Genomic DNA, 21,902 nt, shown 5'->3' with positions numbered 1-21,902 from the left:
CAGGCAAATTAAGAGCATAACCCTTATTACAGAATCTCTGAATTTAAAAATCTCTGTGCATATGAAGCTCAGTAACTCTGCTGTGCAGTAGTGACATGTTGATGGTCACTGCACAGTAAAAGGAGTGAAATTAAGTATTTACTCTGTCCATTTACTCAGTTCATTCTGAAATGTGTTTGTTGCCTTGCTTTTGTCTTGAGAGCACTGCTGTGCTCCATCAGGCAAACTTGTCAAGTGAAGGAGTGACTTTTAGCTCCTTGTCTTTCTAAAAAAATCAGTGTAGAAATTGTTGAGGAAAGGGCATGCTATGGCTGCTAACTGCAAAATTAGCCAGACCCACCTGACTCCAGTTTCTGTGGTAATTTCAGACTTTGTCTTATGCAACACAATGCTGATTTTCATTATGTTCACACTAAGTGTGGAGCAAGTGTATTTGCAGGATTTGAGCCATGTACTGATTTGGAATAAGATGTGCACAGTTCAGAATCAAATTTAACAAAGCTGACAGGGCCTTCAAGAAGTAGAGGAGGCTGATGATAAATCCTACATTGATACCTCCTCCTTCACTTATCTATGTAAATTTTTAAATATTGAAATATTGTGGCAATTTAAGAATGAAACAAGTCTTTTTTTCAATGTAACTTATAATTTGTTTCCAGTCCTACTTACAGATCTTTTACTTGGTAATCAGAAAAACGGCTCTTTTCCAGTTCTCTTTGAGTGACTTCCTTTTAGCTTTGTGGAATACCAGAAGATGCTGTGTCTTGACCACTTTCATACGTTTCAGGAGTTTGCTTTGATAACTTAAAAACATGCAGTGTTTATAATGAACAAAATTAGTGGCCATCATTTACAAAGTGTTGCATGGCTGTGTGGAACAGTGTGCAGCAGGGAAACTTGTGTTCATAAATACAAAACCTGAATAATATAACTTCCCTAAAATAAATGGCTTTGCGTGCTTTATTTGAACAATTCAAGTGATTGGCCTTTCATTACAGCTCTTCTGCATTTTTCTGTTTGGTTTCAGCTGTTGGATAAATTAAAAGATCGCTGGATGCATACTGGCTTATGGAGAAACCTGGAGCTGGTTAAGACAGTCATTGTTGAGCCTCAAAGAGGGGCAAAGAGTGACTTTGATGAACTGCTGAAAATATACTATGATGCAATAAAATGTACAGGAGAAAAAGGTACGTTCTTCAGGCATACAAAATAGTTTATACAGACTCTTTAAGTTTTTTTAAAAAAGGGGATTCTTAAAGTGCTTAACAATAAGGTATGGATAAACAGTTAAATTAACCTCAGCCTAATAAGTTATTGTGATAAATGAGGAAGATTACCTGCTCTTTATGTTGTTGCACAAGCATACAAGGATCAAAGGATGATGTGTAATTCTGATGGCGCTACTGAACTGTGTAAGGATATGCAGTTAGGTGTCCAGCAGGGTGCAGTGGCTTCTCAAAGAATCCAGTGTATAGTACATTGCATAACTGTGATTTACCATCTTATGTTACAGCTACTATAGGATTTATCCTCAAAATACTTGAATATTAGTATAGGCAATAAAGAATTGTAATGTGTCAAAAAATAGAGCATGATTTTTGGAGTGCAAAATCAAAGGTTTAAGAGTTAAAATTTTATTGAAGGTATATATATGGTTCTTGTGTAATGAAGTACCACCGTATTACATAAAGTAAAATTATTATTGCTGATTATTCAAAATCACAATATTATTGATTGAAGTGGTGTTAATCTCATTGCTATAATGAAGTCTTTATTTTTATATCTGCTCACCTTTTCCAGACTGATAACATCGCATGATACACTGTTTATGTTTAGCGCTTTAAAAGATGTTGATGAAACTTTCTTCTGGTACTTGATTTTTATCACTGGGAATGATTTGTATGTTCCTCTCTGGCTTGTTCAAGATGGAGCACTCCTAATAGCTGTATGCAGAGGAAAAGTTAGTGAAGGCTTGGATTTCTGTGATGAGAATGCCCGTGCAGTTATAACCATAGGTATTCCATTTCCAAATGTGAAGGACCTTCAGGTAGGACATCAATTAAGAATTGTACTTTATTTTATGTCATGTTTAAAACACCAATTATGCGCAAAATGTTTTTCCTAAATATTTATCATTGGACTCTTCTCAGCCCAGTTGAATTCGTTAGGCTACCTGCTGCACAGGTAAGAGGAGGAACAGCATAGCCTATCTTGTGGAATCTTTGGTGTCATTCTAAATAACTGCACATCATGCTAGATGTGTGTTAAATCTTTGTTTGACATTGCCTGTCAAGGCTATTGCGTTGTGAAAATGCTTGTTGACTTCATACTCTGCCACACAACAGTACATGTTTCTATCTTCAGTTGCCTGTGTTCATACACCAAAACTCATGTCATGTATATAGAAATTAAGTTGCTTCTTGATTTTTTACTTCAGTGAGGCATTTGGTTGTGAAGGTCTAGGATAAACGCTACAAAATCACTATGTAAGGCATTCAGATTGATCAAAAGATTATTTCAGAAAATATGTGCAAAGATAGACAGTTATAGTGTAAAATAATAATATAAGCAATGTATTTCACATACTAGATCATTATTGATTGTAATGTATCGCCTTTCTAATTATCATTGCCTACTTTAGTGTAACTGTGTATGACAATTCCCACTTCAACTGAGAGTAGAATTGTAGACCTTTCCAAATGGCTGTATTAGCTTAAAGTTTTGAGGTATGCGAATACAACGTAACAGAAACTCTTCCTGGATGCTGAGGACGCTGCTCTCTTCATAATTCAGATTTAATCTATTTTTAGGCAAAACCTTCTAAGTGCCTTCTAAAGATAGTATTCTGAATTGCCTCCAATTAATGAAATCTGAGCCTATTTGTGTTTTTCAGCAAGTGGCCAAAGGCAGAGTCTTGCTGCTTGCACTGCTGTGTGATTACCCACATCAATACTTCCTTCCTTTTGACTTCAACAGGACTTGTCTTGGGGATAGGTGATGTTCCGTTGGAATAGGCACTTCATAGCTGAAGCCAGGCATTCACAAAGGAAAAGAAAGCCAATATATGTGGAAAAAATGTTTTTCTGGGCTTTCTTTATACTTACTGAAAAAGAACATTTATTATTGACTGCTTTGTAAGACCACTTATTTTTTAGTGGTCTGTGTACGCCACTTGGGTCCCTAGCGCTCTTCTTCCAATGACAATGGCCACTGTCGCTGCTTTATCTTCTGTGAACCTTTTAGAGCTTTTGGGGACTACTTTGTGAAGTCAAGCAACAAAGTGAAATATCACAGAATAAATACCAGGAACAGCTGGATTCTGGTTATTAATAATGCCAAATCAAACAAGAAAATCATAGGTTCCCATTTGAAAGCCCGAACAAAGTCAGCTTTGGTTTTAGAGATGTGTTCTGAGCTTAAGTGAACAACCAAAGACTTCTTTGTTGTCTACAGTGTGTGCCTAATTACAGCCTTGCTGGAAAAAACCCACATCCTATAAAGGCTACTGAGGTTATATTGGTGTGGCTGCCTAGTGCAGTGTTCTTTCAGTGTTTGCATAACTTTCTTCAAGCACTTATTCAGCCACAACTTTTTTTGTCTTACTAAAATATAATATGCTCTACTTCAGTGTAAAAACATTCACAGTCAAAGAATACTTAGCACTCTTTCTAGAGTTAGAAATTTGTTGTTTTAGAAGCATATGCTGACATGATATTTTGGAAATACTTGGTCTCTAGTATGCCTGGAACTCTTACAGTTTACTCCAAATGGTTTCCAGAAAGTCAATATTTTTGTATTCTAAAATGTACAAAATTAAATTGAAAAGAATGTGTCAGGGGTGAATTATGTTCACAGTGGATTGTGTTGCTTACGGTTAAAGAGGGTATTTGATTTTAACTGAAGTTCAACCAAATACCTATCACAGGCAGTCCACCCCATTACTGATAACTAAATTCAAGACATCAGTGTTGCGTTGAACTCTTTTTTTAATTGCACTGAAGAAAACCTCTAAATTTTTAAGTAGGGATGGAAACACTAGCTGCCAAATTGCAAGCATCTCAAGGTTTGAGTGTGTATATTTAGATATGGTAATGCACAAAGCACTGCAGTGATCAATTCTAGATGAGAGAAGGGCATGCACCAGTCTCTTAGCATCAGATTTGAGGAGCCCTCTGGCGCGTGGTAGTGCTTCTAGAATAATGCCAAAATTGTTTTTATTGTAAATGTATCTTTTGCTGGAGAATTTGGATCCAAAGTGATATCCAGCTACTTCCCTTTAAATTGAATGATGCTTTATTTTGTCCGAGTCTTTAGGTTTATCAGATACCCCAAGAAGTTTTGGGTTACCACACATTTCTCTTACTCGGTTGTGTGAAGAAGGATAGAGGGAAGGATGGTCACTCTGTTCACTGAAGAAGATTAATTAGTAGCTTTGTGGAAACATAAGCTTAGATACAATAGAAATTTGGAAGATGTAGTGTCTTATTTCAGCTGCATGTCAGCTCAGGAAAGGAACTGCAGTTACATTTTTAAGGAGAACTAGCTATTGATAGTGAAGATTGACATGTAAAATTAAAAATAAAAAGAGGGGAGGGAGAATGGGACCCCAAACCAGTTTTCACCTGGAACTATTCTATTTGTGTATTTCTGGGAGAGCTGATCCAACACTATTGCTTCCCAGAATGGAATGAAACGTGTGTATTATTAAAGGGTACAGGAAATTAAGCACTACATTTTAAAAAAAATATGTTAACTTTATATAAAACCACTGTGATGCCCTATTTTTAGTAGTCTGTGTCTATTAACAAATGCAAATTGTTCATTACTTCAGTCACTCTAGACCAACAGACCTTACCTAAACATTAGAAAGGGCAACAACATTTTATTCTTGTGCATTTTGTTATAATTCTTCTAAATGCTTTACTGATTTAAAAATTGTAAAATATCCAACTTTGAAATTTTGGGAGGAGCCTGAGTTTTGAGCAGAGAGGGGAAAAGTCAAAACACAGTGACACAAGTTGAGTTAGACCTGTATAGACATAAAATTATGAACACAGATATCTGTTGCTTTTACATAGCAACAGGTGCTTAGTAGATATACCAAACAAAGAACCTGATAAGATGATTGGTAATGACATCCGTTTAAATATAGGAAGTGCAAATGATTTACAATTCCCTTGGAATGTCTGTGAATGAGATACTTCTGGGATTGGTTTAAATCACTAAGAAGTGCTTCACTTCTACATGAAAATACAGTTGCGTGTCTGCTTTTTGGGTTAATAGAAGTCCTCTTAAGACTCAATTCCATAACCCCTTACTCCTGCACGTAGCTTTTACTTGCGGGAGTAATCCCTTTAATACTTCTAGGACTGTGCACAGCCATAAGGGTTTGTAGAACCGTACCTTTGGAGACCAATAATTTATGTTGCCAGTTTGATGTTGGCTCATCTCCATTAATATTACTTGTCTGTGATAAACCTGCTTTCTAAATATATTTTATGATTTGTAACTTGATGCTAATACCGGTGAGCTGTAATATTAGAGAACATAAATAATGTGACAGAAAAAGATGTGTAATCCCATACACATGTTATCTGATGCTAACATACTATTCATTAACTTTTCTTCTATATTTTGAACTGTAGCATTTTTGGATCCAAGCACCAGGCTGTATTTGGGCAAGAAACCCATTGTCAAGTGTGATGTAAAATATCCAATTGTATTTTCTCCATATGTTTGTGCTAAACGTATGCCCCAACTTCTCCTTTTAAAATTGGTCTCCTTAAGTAACTGTATGCCTTTATGAGTTACATTATTTTCTCTAGAACCTTTAAAAAGTATCATTTAGTTTCACTTGAAAATTTGAGGCACTAGTATCTTACGTTCACTCATTTTCACAAAGGGAGAAGTCTAAACCACTTTGTCAGTGTTAGAGAGAAATTATTAGGGCTCGGGCATGTACTTGATAATACACAATACTGATTGAAAAAGAGAGACCAAAACCCTAATTCTGCGTTACTGAAAACAGTTTCATATTGCTGAAGAATCAGGTTGCTAAAGTAAAATATATAAAAGAAATGTTAAAGTTTTGCTTAAAGCTATGGTACTCTCAATGGTAGGGTTTGGCTCTAGTAAAGCAGGAAAATTTATTTCAGAGCCAAAAATGACTTCTTTGGCTGTGACCAGGATTTCCTCTGCCCACCTCTGGGACCTGAAACTAGAGGTAGGAAAATCTGATTTTGGAGCCAAGTGTGACTTGTTTAGTTCTAGTCATAATTTACTGTTCTTACCTTGGGGACCTGAAAATAAAGAAACTTGCTATGAAATGTTGATAATGGGCGACTCTCAAGTGCAAGCATTAAGCTGACTTTCCCAGAGAGCATTTCTTCACTTCCACCTTTCCAGATGCTTTTGATCATAGTACAGTAGAGTGTACTTAAGTCACGTAACAGCTAAGAGAACTTTACGAAAATATAGAGAAAAATGCAGTCAAACTCTAACATCAGTAGATGTGCAAGGAAAATAAGCTTGATAAGGCTGTGATTTCTGTGTGGTGACATTGCTCAAGAACTGTGGCTGAGTTTGTTGATGAGAAGTGTTTCCAATAGCTGCTACATGGTGGAAGTGAGCTATGATGGTGAATACTTTCTCCATTGCCTCCAGTAGTGTCACTTGTGAAACATGGTGGAATATGTAGTTTCAATTACTTTCATTATGCAAATGTGGGATGTTATGGAACAAGCCTCTAGATGTTAAATAACAATTACCTAGGCAATATACTGCTGCATTTTTTAAACGAGTGTGTTCTTGTCTTGCAGCAGTACACTGTAAGTTATTGCAAGTTGCTGTGATACTGATTACTAAGACATAGTGCAGTGTGCAGAATCGCATCCTAACAAGGTAATGAGCTGGATAGTGCAGATCTCCATCTCTGTTTTTCTTCTTCTTATCCCCAAAGGGAAGTGGCAGGAGGTGTAGCTAGCTAGCTATGTTATGAAAAAAACAATCAATGCATTAAATTGGTGATGGTGTGGCAATTTCTTCCATCAGTTTGAAGCAGTAATACATCTCAAAAGCCTTTTGCTTCTCACTTTTCCACAAATAAGAATGGTTGTCAAAGTCACAGCCATCTGTGCTACTCTTGGATCCAATAGAAACTGTGTTAATTAAGAAAAAAATATCCATGGCAGAGGCTTGATTTGTGGGAGCAGCTATGAAATCCTATGGAATATATAGCATTCCTCCAGCTAAGAAATTTAGCATTTAAGTTCAACTTGATGTGTAAGACTAGTGGATGGCATTTCTTTTCTCCTGGTGCAAGGTGAATGTCAATATGTTGGCACAGATCACAGAAATCATCCCTGAATATATCCGGAAGTTAAGCCTTTGGATAAATTATACAGCAAATCAAAACTTTTCCTTTACATTTAGTAGTTTACTTTTCTGATCCATAAAAAATTCCAAAGTGATTTTCTTGTGTTTATCTTGTCCTTAGCAAGTAGTGTTGACCTTTAAGTTTTTACTTTACTGTCAAAGTATGTTGAAAGCTTTAAAAGTGAAGCTATCACCTTGGGGATTTGTAAGGATGACTGACACTTACCACTTCACCTTAGCCGCAGTGGCACTGAGCGTATGCAGCAGCCTTGTACCTCAAGGGAAGCTGTTTGATTTTTTTCACTTCTGCTTCACTGGAAATGGATTGAATTTTCTCTTCAGAGGAGAGTTTTGGTTGCATTAGATTTTAATCTAGTCACTTGTTCGCAGTCCCTCAAAGCCTACAAGACTGAGATGAGTAGATGGGCCTGGGGTGAATGTGCTACAAGATTTGTCAAACCGTAAAACTTCCAGATCTCTGAGATGCCACATGGTGTAGTTGACAATACTCAGTGTTCAGTGGTTACAACATTACATAAGCATCCCATCTCTCTAACACAGGGATTAAGAGTGAGAATACTAGGGAAGCATTTAGTCATAAAATACATTGTGAATTCAAAGTAAGAGAAATACATCTTTTTATGAAGTGGTAGTACTGTTTTCTGCCCCAGAAGGTCCCCTAGTTAGTAGAATCTAATAGACAGTAGTTTGCTGTTGGGTTGTTTGACTCAACTTCTAAAGTGAATTAAGTTTTGGGGCTAGGGGGAAACACAGTAACTGTGTCCTCTTTGTATAATTTCTTTCTTGCTGCCTTCTTGGCTTTTTCGCCAGTTCCAGTAACTTTTCCTAATCCTGATTATGTCTTCAGTTGGGCAACAAACATTGCCCAGTATCTCTTCAAGTGTGTTGTCTGGGTGCAACATTCTACAAGGTTTCTAGTCTGAGATCTAGATCTGTAGAGATGTTGTTTTCTTGTTTCATTCAATATTACCTGAGGAAGGCAAATTTTTAAGTGCGCATAGAAGTTTTCTGGCAGAAAAGGTCACATAAAGTATTTTTAAGCTTATGTAGCTTTGATGCATGAACCACTGGTTTGTGCAAGGGGCAGCTGGTGGAGAGGGTGTTGGGTGCAGCATGTACGGCGCTGCATCTGCTAGAGACCTTGGTAGAATGGAGCTGTCTAACAGAGCATCTGGAAGATAAATGAGCAGTACAAAGTATTGATTGTCTCTAGCTGATAATGTCTTATTCACAGTATATGTGGTGTTGCAGTGCTCATGATTTGGGGTTTTCTTGGTTTTGTGAAAGCAGAAGAGTGTTATGTTTGTCTGGCAACCAACTTCTTAGGTATATGAGATGGTTAGAATGGCCTTAATAAATTATTGTGATATGCACAATCCAGTTTGCCATGTTATAGGTAATAAGTATTTGATCATTTCATACTGTTTTCTATGTATTAAACTGCACTTGGAATGCTTGGAGCAGTTAAAGATAACGTCCTGCCATAATACCCTTTTCCTGTAGGCTAATAAATTGAGACATTGTGTTTAGATACAGCTTTTAGTAGGTCTGCTGAGGAGTGAGGATGTTTGAAGCATATTCTATGACTCACTCAGGTCTTTACACGTGCATTATTTAGTCTTAAATCTCACAGATGTTGTTATTGCTTTTGAAGTGAGGGGGGGAAAAGTTAAATGCTGCACTATTTAATGCTACTTCCATTTAAGGATTTTCAGATATAAAAGAAAAGAAATGGGTTTTCATTTCTTTTACTTTCCCGCACTTAGAAACTTTTATGATTACTTGGCATTCATCAGGAGGAAAGTAGAAGGCAAGAATGTTCTTGAAGAATTCTAATTATTGCTATTTCAGGTGGAACAGAGAGACTAACTGGACACATGAGACTTTTAGGATGGCAGATTTGCTTAAAAAACATTTTTATGTCTTTTTGTGGGATGGAAACAGGGAATGACCACCTGACACTTTCTGATTGTTTGTTTTTAGGAGGTGGGGAATTAGTAGATGTTAAACATGAATGTGTCTTTTTAAGTTTTTTGGATGATATGAGCAATGATTTGTGTTTTTGTTACTATTTTTCCTCTCATAAAACCAGAGAAACAAGGCGATGGAATGCCAGAAAGCACTTATATCCATTTTCTGACTTTTATTTCCATTGAGAGTAGATGGAGGAGAGTGCTGGGGAGTGAAGGCTATAAGTTTACACGCGTGTGTGTAAAGGTACCTACCTGCACACGTCTGTGCGTGCATTGGCACAGTTCCAAGCTGCTTTGCCTTTTTCCTTGCAGGAGTTGTCTCTTTCTGGGCAGTCGCCACACTGCCAGGCACCGAAATAAAGAGAAATACAGGTTTAGATGAGCACTGTGTTTAAATGCACACAACAGTGCTGTTGTATTCATGAACTTCTGTCTTGTCTTTAGACTTCTGGGTAATCTGGTTTGTAATCCCATGGGTTACAAACTGGAGGCCATTTTTAACCTACCAGAGAAAACAGGAGACAATTGAAGATGTTTGTGAAGGGATGTCCTGTTAAGGAACAAGACTGGCTTGTTAACTGTGATTATAGTGACTTTTTTGTTTGTTTTCAGAAAGCAAAGTATAGCACTGTACTTGATTAAATAAAGTAACGCAGCTAGAAAAGTCTCAAAACTTTGCAGAGGAAGTACCACCAAACATGGTTTATTTTGCTCATTTAAATCACGCAAAATAAAAAAAAGTATACTGTGGCTTAGCCCATTCAACTTCCATATTGTAATACCAGCACTGTCAAGCAATTTTATACTGTTCTGATTATGAATGGTGAGCGCCCCAAATGCACATTCCCAGCCCTGACAGGGTTGGCTTTTTAGCTCTAAGGTCCTGTTCTTTGGCTGAGAGAAAATGATTCTGGATGAATGTCTGCTGCACCATTTGCTTTACTGAGGTACAATTGTGAAAAAGTAACAAGTAGTGTAGCGTAGTGGGTTTTATTCTTTGTAGGTTAAATGCTTTCTCCTTAAACCTGTATCACGGGTAAATTAGCAAATGGGATGCTGTGCAGACATTTAGCTGAAGACATCTAAAATATACCGAAACAGTGTTTCTAATTTCCTTATTCAGTTATAATTGACTGCAAAAAAAAGGAGAAGCTTTTTACAGATCTTTATATTTACAGAAAGGAGTCAACTCAAAGGAAAAAAAAAAGTGGGTTAATGTTATTGTTCGACTATTGATTTTTCTGTAGAAACAATTAGCTCGCAATAGATTGCTGTTTGTATATCTTGCTGTTAAATATAGGTATGGCTTTTGTTAATTTTGAATAAATCTCAGCCTAGTGCGTTGCTGATAAGGCTCTGTATGTAAATTTGAAGGGTTTTTTTGGGTTGAAAACCAAGCTGTAGTTTCTGAGCTGGTCTTGTGAGCTTTGTGTCATAAACTGACTGATAGAGTGCCTGTTAATCACAATATAAATCCACTTTTTGTACTTCTATATCACTTATTCAACCCAGAATAAGTCTGAGTTTCTTCATCTAAAGCAATGTTATCACAAGTAACTTTTCTTTAGGATTTATTCAACACTTAAGTTGGCATTCATTGATTCATTGGATTTTAATGTTGTTGTCATTGAAGAAAAACTTGTCTGAAACATACATTTTAAAAATTCTTTTGAATTGTAGCAGAAACTGCCCAAAAAATATTTTTCCAAGTCACAAAAAAAAAAAAATTTGTTCCTGGCATTTATTTTTGTTGATATTTCTCAGTTAATATTCCATAGCGAAAGATGTCGAACTAATTAAGCATTAGAAGAACGAGCGGTTAGCAGGTATAATGTTGTTAGACTTCAGTTAATGTGAATGTGACCATGACCTCCCAGATAGATCAAAGACTAATCTGTCTGACAGCTACAAGATGGCAGAGCTTGCCACGGGCCTTCTACTGCTGCTTGCTGAAGCTATTTGTCTGTAAAGCATGCCTGATAGCTAAGGGTATATTTTTAAGGATGAACAGGTAAAAGTAAAAGGCTGTCTTTTGACATTTTAACTAATCCCTTCTAGCCTGTGGTTTACTGCACATTTAGGATATTTGCTAGCAGGAGAGACTGGCTTTTTCACATATGTAACATGTCATTTTGAATTGGGCGTTGATTTGATGCTTGATAACGTAAGAGTTATACAATGAAATAGATTCTGATTGCATTAAAATGACATGCCCTGGCCTTTTACCTTTAGTAGACTTATAATGAAAACTGAACTCTCAGCAATGTAAGTTGTCATCTCATGCTGAGACATGAGTGTTTAAGTGAGAAAACAGAATGTTTCTTTTCTGTTAACCGTTTTTTAAATAAGAAAGGAAGGCTAAGTTTTTAAGATATATTACCCATTTAAACCAAGAGAATGTGGATTTTTATATGATTTGAGAAATAAAATGTTGATGTGTGGTACAAGCAGTACAGGTCTGCATAATGCGATAATATATTAAAGGAAAGTAAAAGCAATGTTTTTTATTCACAGGATAATGTAATAAATACAATGCAGATCATCTGTCTGGTTTGTGTTCTGCTGTTACTTCAGTGGGTTTACGCACATAATTAAAAATGTAATTTTCATCAGTACCAAGCACATACTGGTTATTCTAACACTGTTTTGAACAGGCTGCTAGTGAAGCAAGAAACTGTGATACAATTTGTATTTGTAACATTTGTTACAATTTGCCAAAATCTTACTGATAACAACTTCTTCAAAAGAGGAAATTGTTAGAAAGCTTACCAGAGCTTGAACACAAATGCAGAGTATGTACAGGAGCACATTGTCATTGGTTATGTTGTAAAGACTTCAACAAAACTTTCCAACATCATACCACGTTTCCCTTGGTGAGGAATACCCTTTGGTTTTGCCACCAATAAACTTAAGTTCTTTTTTAAAGAATGGGTTTAATGTTCATAAACTGTTGATAAGAAATCGTCTTCTGTTGTGAAATACAAAGGAAACCTCACATGCCAGTCAGTAAATTGTGAGTGACTGGAACAAATATTAAATCTGTGAAATCAAACTGAATTTACTTTCTAGTCGTAAAGATTGAATTTGTAAATTTGACAGGCAATTTAAAGGGCATAAGTACATAGAATAGAATTTCTTATCCAAATGCAACTTGAAAGTTACCTGTCAGAAGAAGTTAGAAGTCTGCTGTTTTCTCTCCTGAAGCGTGTCCTTTCACTTGTCAGTTTAGAAAGGTTAATACTGTACAAAAGAGCAATGGAAAGACCATTTTTGGTGTAGCTTTATGTTTGTTTATTAAAAAAAAAATCAGCTCCCCCCCCAATATTAATAATTTTTTTTATATATGCCAGAAGTGTGTATAATGTCCTAATAAAAAATTCTTGTTCAAATTCAGATTGGGCATTTTATGTGTAGTTATCCCTATGATTAGAAAGAGGAGGCAGGGGAGTTCTTTTGCAGCTGATTATCAGATTCTCTTGAAGCAGTGAGGGGAGAGTGTTTTTAAAAAAAGAAGCATGCTCTTTTCTGCCTGATGTGAACCCATGGGCCTGTAAACCTTAGCTGCCCATTTGCTTCACATTTAGCCACGGAAATGTTTGTTTCCAAACTGCAGATAGCGATGCCAGGCTGGGAATTAGAGTTGGTGTTGCTGGCTTCTGATGTTTGGCGAGGCCACTCTGTCTCTAAAGTGCTTCCTTTGCTCCTGGAGAAGGAGTTGTATGTGCTTGAGAAAGTATGGTCTGGTCCCACCAATAGATCAGGAGTCAGTGTTTGTGATAAAGGAAAGGCTAAAGATTTGTCTTGTATCATTTACATCCAGATGAGCAAATAGAACTGTGGTTTTGTTAGTCCATTTACTTGTATCTGGGTTTTTTGCCTGTGTGAATAGGCAAAATATCCTTCTCTTGCTAGCACAAAGATTTGGGTAAGTGTGTGGTTGTTGTGTTATTACATGTAAATTATTATTATTACACGTAAACTTTACACATTCGCTTATTTAATCAATGTTTGTTTTCCCCTTTTAGAATATGTCCTTTTCAACATCATGATTAAAAATGGTATTTTATGATTTCTTTCTTAGGTTGAATTAAAGAGGAAGTACAACGACCAGCACAAAAATACAAGAGGCCTTTTACCTGGGAGTCAGTGGTATGAAATCCAAGCTTATAGGGCTCTGAACCAAGCCCTGGGAAGGTGAGAGAAGCAACATCATCGAATATATAGTATATTTATAGAACTTTTGATTATGTGACATCTTTAGGGATTAATTCATCTCTGTTAACAGAAAAGGGATAAATTGGGACAGAAGCCTCATTGTAAAAATGAGGTTTTCAGCTGTTCTGTGCTGGTAACTGTCTTACATGCAGAATCCACTTCGGTTTTGTTGCAGGTTTTATTGCTTGTAGCCTAAATATACAGAGAAAGCATTTGCAGAGACAAATAGTTCTTGAGCATATAAACCAAACGAAAATTCCTAGATCTTTTCAGACATATTAATTCCTCACACTCTTGGGCTCAGAACAGTTGTTTGGTGTTTAGGCTACAAGCGTTTTTGAAAGGGAGAAATAGCTTTTTTCCCCAGACCTTTGCAAAAGGTCAATTCAATTATCATGCTCACTGATCTCTTTCCAGATTTAGAAGAAGTGGTAGATCTTACTTTGTCAAATGAAAAAAATCCCCCAAATTTTATTAACAGGATAGAATTAATTCATCCTTCCCCAACAAAATTTGTTGTATACGTAGTTAGATCCAGTTATCCATCCTAGATGCCTCACATCTGTCGCAGGCATACAGACACAGATTTATAGATAAGAAGAGAAACGTCAGCTGAAAGACTCTAGTTATTTGAATTGTACCTATTACAAATGTGTTGACAAAAATAAAGGTTTAGAAAGAAAAATTAGTGTACGTAGTAAAATCTCATTGTAAATTCTTGTTGTGGCAGGTCTGATTCCTTGGATTCCTCTTTGGAGAGTAAAAGCATTAGTTAAAATCTGCTAAGAAAAAGCTAAAAAAAGCGTTGGAATGTTAATAGTAAGAAATTAGTTAGAAATTGTGTCACTGTGAAATAAGTTTTAACTTAAGTCTGGTTTTAGTGAAAATTGCTTATTGTATAATTTATCATTTGAACGAAATAATGCTAATCTAAACTTTAATGGAGAAAATAGATTTCCCTACTGACATGAACGTATGAATTGCACAGAATTCCATTAGACTAAACCCTGACTAGACTGAGACGTGGCAAAGGATGTCAGCATATTAATACTATTTGTGTAAAACCAGAACAGTCTACTAAGTTGATATAAATCAGAATATAGCTTATTCTGACAACTGCAGACAGTAGTTGCTGTAGATAGGCAAGCTTCTTCCTGTGAAGATGCCTGCAGGGATAGAAGTGAGCAAAAGCATGAGACTCTTCAGTCTGGCACTTTTCTCTTAATTTAGTGCTGTTACATTATGTGAAGTAAAACAAGTCTGTGAAATGAAATAGCAGCCTTTGGGAATACAACAGATGGTGTGTACGGCCAGGTGACAATCATGCTATGAATTCCTTGCAGCACTGCTTTTCCTAAAAGTGTGGAATATGTCTCCAGTGGACATAATTCATTTAAACTATGAGTTAGAAGAGTATTTATTAAAGCAATGAAAAAAATTAAAAGTTTGGAAGAAATCTGATTTTTAAAGATCTTTTGATTGCTTTTCTTATAATGGAGAAACTTCAAACATAAATAAATAATGTTTCTTTGGAAAGCCAAAACCAAACAGAGCCTTGTTACTCCCCTTTGAAGCCCTGACCCTGATAAACTTGTGGGTTTGTGTACATTTCTAGATATCATTTTTAGAAGTTGTCCTCTTGTTATGCAATGGGGATAATAATTCTAAACTGATACTGACAGATTTTTCTCCGTATTTCATTTGTTATTACTGTTGTTTAATGATTTTTCTTTTTCTGGGAGGTATTATAAAAAAATCCAAATAATGTTTAAAATAATACCAACGCATATGAAGTGACTGTTGGCTCATTTCTGTAGACTTCTAGCAATTATGGATTCAATTGTATCACTCGCAGCTTTGATCTGTAGCGTTTCTTTACTAAAGACAGCTAGGAATAATGTGGCTTAGAAGCAAATCCATCAATCCATTTTCTTTTTGTTTACAGTTTCACGTGTTCTCCTCTCACTATGTATGCTACCCAGTTATAGTGGAAAACAAATGACTTGTGGGTTTATTAGCCTCTGAATATTTGTGTGGTTTTTTTCAGTTTACCTGTTTTTATATAGTAAATTCAAGAACTGAAGGAAAACTTTTATGGCATCTAACGTGTTTTGATGGTAGGAAAGCATTTTCTGTGTGTTTTTGTGTATTCCAGCTGGCTCACTACAATCCTTGTTGTCTCATCCCCACAATTTTTTTACTACGTGCACTCTAATTATGTGTACATTCATTTTTGTTGCACACTTATAGGTGTATAAGGCACAGGAATGACTGGGGTGCTCTTATTTTAGTTGATGATCGCTTCCGGAATAACCCAAACAAATATATAACTGGTAAGCTCTAAAAATCTTTTTTGGAAAGTTCTTAATGTTAATAAATAGTGAAAAATCAGGATTCCAGGAATGTGGTTGTACAAATGCATGTGCATAGGAAAAGTCATAATGAAATCTCTCCATTGGACTCAAATAGCGCAGTTGAAACTGAAAACTCTAGAACTGTACCCTGGTGTACTGCTAATTCATTAAATACTCTGAAACATGATACCAGTGTTGAGTCACTTCAATTTCTTTTCCCTTTTGGATATGCAGATCATAATATAGAAATTTCAGTGTGCAGAATTTGAGAATTCTTTCTTAAAATGTGTCCTGTAAGAACTTGAGGACTCTTAATCTTTGCCTATTAAATATAAGTAATACGTGTAGACGTGTGTGTGTGTGTGTATATATGTATGTGTATATATATGTATTTAAAAAAGCAGTTATTAGATTTTTATTTGGTGTTGGGACAAATCTCTAGTGGATGCATACTGTTTGCCTATGGGGAGCTTTAATGATTAGAGCCAGCAGTGTGATTTTAACTTTTTGGCTTTTTAGGTAATAACAGGTAAAGTCTGTGCCATTCCTTTTGTGGAACCTTTGAATGCTCAAGAAACAGAAAGTGTTTTCTACTTCTAGTTTTATTCTGGATAGAAGTAAATGCAAATAAAATAAAACGGATCATACATACACACCATTTTTCAATTTTTTTTTTTAATTTATTTGCTAAAGTAAAGAAAGAAACTGCTTAGGAACATGTCATGTATCTTTGTTCCTGCCCTATTTCATAGAGATGGGCAAAGATTATGTAAACGGATAATGTTGCGGTGCAATCAGTAGGTGGAGCTGCGCTGCTGTAGTACAAGGCAAACTGTTTACTGTCATGCCTGTTCCTGCTAACAATGCATTTAAATGTTCTAAATAAAAAGAAATAATGCATATAGTAATACTAAAGAAATGGATATGCTCAAGATTTTGTAAGAATAATACTTTTTTTAAAAAGTAAAACTTCACAGAAGAGTCAGGTTTGCTGGTTTGGGGATTTTTTTTTTTGATCAATATTAAAAGAATATTTAAATGAGTTTAAAAACACTTCTTAAAAATAGAACAAGTTCATTTTTACTTCACTCCTGTATGTTCCACCATCAATTAAAAGTGACTGAGCTCAAGACATCTGGTATTTGAGAATTAAAAAACTTATTGCTCTGTAACAGCAATGTAATAGAGCAATGCTCTCTAACTGCTCTATTGAGCAGTTGTGCTTCTTTCTGAATAGCTGAGTTACTGTTACTTAATCTGAAATAGAGTTGTAAAAGCTTCATTGTATTCTAATCTTTGCCTGACCCTGTCAGTATGATGATAAATAGCTGTGTTCTATGTAAGTTACTTTTTAATAATTCATGATAACAAGCAAAATGAACACTCAGGCATAAAAGAACTATAACAATGTTTTTGCAGCACAGCAGTTTGAACTTAAAAAAGCATTAGTGCAAAAGGCGAGGGTCATTTAATAAAAACAAATGATGTTGCTAGTATTACTCATCAGAAGAAGACCATTGATTAAATCTATTTCCAGCACTGAACAGGAAGACATACATTATCATACTTTCATCAGCAGCTTCTTGAAATCCTTACGAGCCTGTATATGCCACACACATGTAGATGTATGTGCAATATTAGGGTACCATTTATTGATGTGTAGTACCTGGTGTAGATGGTGTAGTTTTGTGTTAACACCTTTTTTTCCTTCCCTTTTTGTTTTTCTTAGGATTATCCAAGTGGATTCGTCAACAAATTCAGCACCATGAAAATTTTGGTAGTGCGCTTGAATCCTTGCATGCATTTGCTAGGAGAAACCAGAAAGGCATCGACTGCTCACCTGAGTGTAGCAGCGAATTGCTCCGTGTACCTTCAAATTCAAAAGACCTGTCACAAACCTCTCAAGAGGAGGCAACTATTCATCTGTCGCCAGATGTTCCTACTAAAAATGAGGAGCAAAAGTTGATTTCAGAAATTAATTTTACTACAGCCATCAGCTCAGGGAACTCCTCAGCATCCAATCAGCCAAGTAACAGCATGGCAACAGTGAAACAAGGTATGTTCATTTCCTGTGGAAAAGCTTCATTAACAATTTTAAATGTGAAGTTGCACCTTTTTGGAAGAAACAAATGATATTTAAATAACAGCAGTAACGTGGTGCAAAAATAATTATTCACAAATGTTTATGAGCTTTGCTCAACAGATTGTAATTAATTGTCATTCCATCTGCTTCTCTTAAAACAGTTGGTAATATTTGCTAAATTTATCGTACAATCAAAAATGTTTTCACTTAAATTTCTTTTTCCACTGAAAACTATGAACATAATTTAAAAGATATTTGAAACACCTGAAAATTAGCATTATTGCAAGCTGATTGCCTTGGTTCAAGCTACCTCTGGTGTCTGAGACACACCTTTCATATAATGTTTTCTGATACCAGCTTTATGAGTAAATATCTATCCATTGCTAAATTTTAGGAAAGCTTATGACTTCATTTCAGGCGAGAAAGATGTAAATAACACAGTAAATACAAGTTTTAAATGTAGTCGTACTTTAACTTTTACATGTCGCACTTAATCTATTGATAGTTGTATCATCTGGGCTTTTGTTTCTATTGGATCTTAATGAGTATTATAAAATAACTGTAAACCTAATAAAATGGTGGTAATTTTGATGTGCTAAACATGTTGTAAATCAGCAGGGGAAGGCATATACAATTAATTAATGTTTTCTGATTTTTCACAGGTGGCCAGAAAGTTGATGTGGAGGGTCATTCTCACCATGTAACACAAAGAAGAAAACATATGGACTCCAAACCCAAAATGCCAGCAACTAAAACAGAGACAGGAAAAAAGAATGGTCAGACTAATACTGATGTTATGAAAGGACCTCTGACTTCAACACCTCAGCCTGTAGCAGAGAACTGCATGTCCTCAGCTAATAGCAAACAAAAGAATATGTGTAGGACTGGTGAACTTACTGATAATGTAAATCAGTGCCAGTCATCATTAATTTCAGAACATAAACCAAGTGTACCAGAATCATGTCTGGAAACAACTAATTTTTCATTTAAAAATACTGAGGCTCCAGTTGCTGAAGAACATCTTGATAAGCTACAGCTTCAAATTGAGCCCTGCAGTAAGGCTCCTTCAGCAGGAGGGAAATCTGAACTTTCAATGTTAAATATATCTGCAGAAGCTGAAGATGAGGATGAGAGTATCTACTTCACACCAGAGCTCTATGATGATGTTGAGTCAGAGGAACAGAAAACCAAGCCACTGGTTCCAACCTCTAATACAAATGAAAATTGGATTGAATGTGGGAACTCCACAATCACTGATGATCTTTTTGCGATCAACACCACAGAAACACTACGTGTGACTAAAACAAAGATTGATCGTGATGATGGTGGCAGAGGCACAAGTTTCCATGGAATAATGCAAAACGAGGGGGGGAAGAATAGTGCAGTTAAGGCAGAGATGACTAGTGAAATAGCAGCAGAGCAGATAGCATCTCAAGAGATGGACACGAAAAAACGGAAAATCAATCTTTCCAGGTCACGAAATAAAGGTCTGTCATGTTCTCTCTTGAACAGCACTAGCACACAGTAACAGCATGTACAACACAGCCTCGCTGCAGCATAGTGATGGCTTCCTAGTTCTCGTTTGATATGTGCTACTATCAGGTTATTCGTTACACTTTTTTGTTTTTCCCTGTGAAGATTAGGCAACATGCAGTTTTCTATAGATACAATTAAAATTCTTCATCATAACTGCATGGCTAAGGACATCATGTGTGGAAATTCTGAACAGAAGCCCAAGTAGCATTTGACTTGTAATTATAGGCTGAGGAGGTTTGTCTAACACAGATTTAATTAATCCACCATTAGTACAGTCAAACAATTGGGTTTTTCTTGGAAAGCAGAACACCTATATAATCAAACTATGGTTTTCTGTATTTGGTAAGGCTTTTTTTCTTTCATCAAATACATAGAACAGCTTCTTTGCAGATGAAGTAATGTGATAGATTGAGAGGAGGCACTGAAATAGGTGTATTCTTCACTACTTTGTTTGCTTCCGATTTCTTTTGTCAAAATGTCCATCAGGAGCTGTGTAATAGTAGTAGTATTTGCACATTTTGATATTTGATGACGATGAGAGGCTACTCCAGAGGTCTTTATTTGTTTTATATATAAGTTGAGGTTTCGTTAAAATTTCCTTTTGTGATAGGATCTAGTTTCTTTTGGTCGGATTCTGTATGTATTCGTATCAAAACATGTACTCATCTGTATGCCCTACAAATGCATTTTCTATGCAATATATAACAATGTATATTTGTATATAAAGGTCTTAAAATCTTCCTCAGCCTACTTTTTTTTTTAAAAAGTATTTTAAACATCTCTTACATTTATTGCAATCAAAACAGCTGGGATTTTTCTGTAATAAAACATACTATGTCTGATTCTTCAAGAAAAATGTGTTCAGTTCCATCAAATATTAATATGAAGATGTAGGACTTTTACAGTCTTAAGATTGGTTCGTAGGTATTTTGACTGAGAGCAGAGGTGAAATTGTTAACTGATCTTTTTCCATAGAATTTCATCTAACTGACGTTGATGCCCGCCTGTACAGAGCTGTGAATGTTTTTGTATCAGTAGGGTTGAAATTGTATCTTTTCTTTACACAATAAATGCATCTCCATGATATTAGAGAGTCTGTTTGCAAGAGTAGCATGAATACCTTGGAATTTCTTTAACAGGCATTATCTTGCAGTACTTAGTATAAGGCGTGAGCCAACTCTACTGGAATTAATTGTTTGGACTTCCCAAATCTATAAAAGCTAAAGTATTGAAAATGCCTTTCTTACTTAGATATAATAGCTAGGTATGATCTCTTCTGTCTAAAATACTCATAAAATCTTTGATTTGTTAAAGGATTGAAAGTTCAGAGACAATACAGACGAAGAAAAGCTACGTTTAGGCAGAATGGCTACACCTGTGAAAGAAAGGTACTGTGTAGATAAAAGAAAGTACCTGTGTTTAAAAGACTACTGTTGAATATTAAGGTGCAAGGGAAACAAGAATGATTTATTATATAATCTTCTAAGTGAAATAGTACAGATGAAATTGTTTATTCGTGGTCTGAAAGGTTTGCCCAAGATCTTTACAACTTACTCAATAGAAACCTTTGTTTCTTGTGTGAAACAACAGGGCTGAGTGTTTTCAAGTCCTGTTAACACAGGCAGAAGCTGCAGATATTGACTGCCCATGGACTCTAGCTCACAACTCATTACAGATTTGATTCCTGTTTCAGTATAGGTAGTGCTTCTGATTTCTGGTTAGTACATAATTTTTAGGGCAGGATTTGCAAATTGTAAGGATGTAAACACTATGAAACTAAACAAGAGTTGTGCACCTATCTTCCCAGGCTCCTTCACAAAATTCCAAGCTAAAGCTTTCATAGCCTGGAGTGTTTTGGATTATAAAATGTCTCATATTTTATATGAAAATATTTCTGCCTAAGTTAGGTTAAGCATTTTAACGTGATGTATATTTTCATTATTAGCTAATACAAATGGTAAACATTATTTCAAATATATTTCTTTAAATATTTCAAGTAGTATCTTTCTCTGAAGCAATCTTTATATATTTCTTTGTGTTTGTATTCAAACATGTCAATCTGCAGAGTTGCGTAGTTACAATATACAAGCTAGTATTTACATGAATTTGTATATTGTCTTGTTAGAAGGAAACACACCACCAGCCTTGCAAGAAAGGACTTTATTGTATTATCTGTGGAGCTGAAATACTGCCAAAAGCAAAGGGTAAGATCTATGTAACTGATCGTTTGTTTCAGATTGGCAATGGTAGGATTTTTAATCCATTTTTTTACTTTCACAGTTTTGGATACTGGAAGGATATTTTAGAATAATTGGTTAATTTCCCCACTGGATGTGGTAACTGGAG

General features: G+C 35.7%; 1 protein-coding gene across 2 annotated transcripts in view; it reads left to right on the top strand.

The window, feature by feature from the left end:
- Positions 1-20,551, top strand: part of BRIP1 (BRCA1 interacting DNA helicase 1) — a 53,391-nt gene extending 32,840 nt beyond the window's left edge. Inside the window, exons 14-19 of one of the 2 annotated variants that reach the window (XM_069874124.1) lie at positions 1,028-1,187; positions 1,926-2,047; positions 13,450-13,562; positions 15,834-15,916; positions 17,667-17,993; positions 18,683-20,551. In XM_069874124.1, the coding sequence (XP_069730225.1) occupies positions 1,028-1,187; positions 1,926-2,047; positions 13,450-13,562; positions 15,834-15,916; positions 17,667-17,993; positions 18,683-19,548 (1,671 nt within the window). In that variant the 3' untranslated portion in view covers positions 19,549-20,551. The remainder of the gene's footprint in view (positions 1-1,027; positions 1,188-1,925; positions 2,048-13,449; positions 13,563-15,833; positions 15,917-17,666; positions 17,994-18,682) is intronic. The other variant, XM_069874126.1, reaches the window with a different exon arrangement.
- The last annotated feature ends 1,351 nt before the right edge of the window (positions 20,552-21,902 follow it).

Source organism: Phaenicophaeus curvirostris, chromosome 21, assembly GCF_032191515.1.
Source record: "Phaenicophaeus curvirostris isolate KB17595 chromosome 21, BPBGC_Pcur_1.0, whole genome shotgun sequence".
NCBI lineage: Eukaryota > Metazoa > Chordata > Aves > Cuculiformes > Cuculidae > Phaenicophaeus > Phaenicophaeus curvirostris.
Note: the sequence above shows the minus strand (reverse complement) of the source record. Positions and strands in the feature narration are given on the sequence as shown.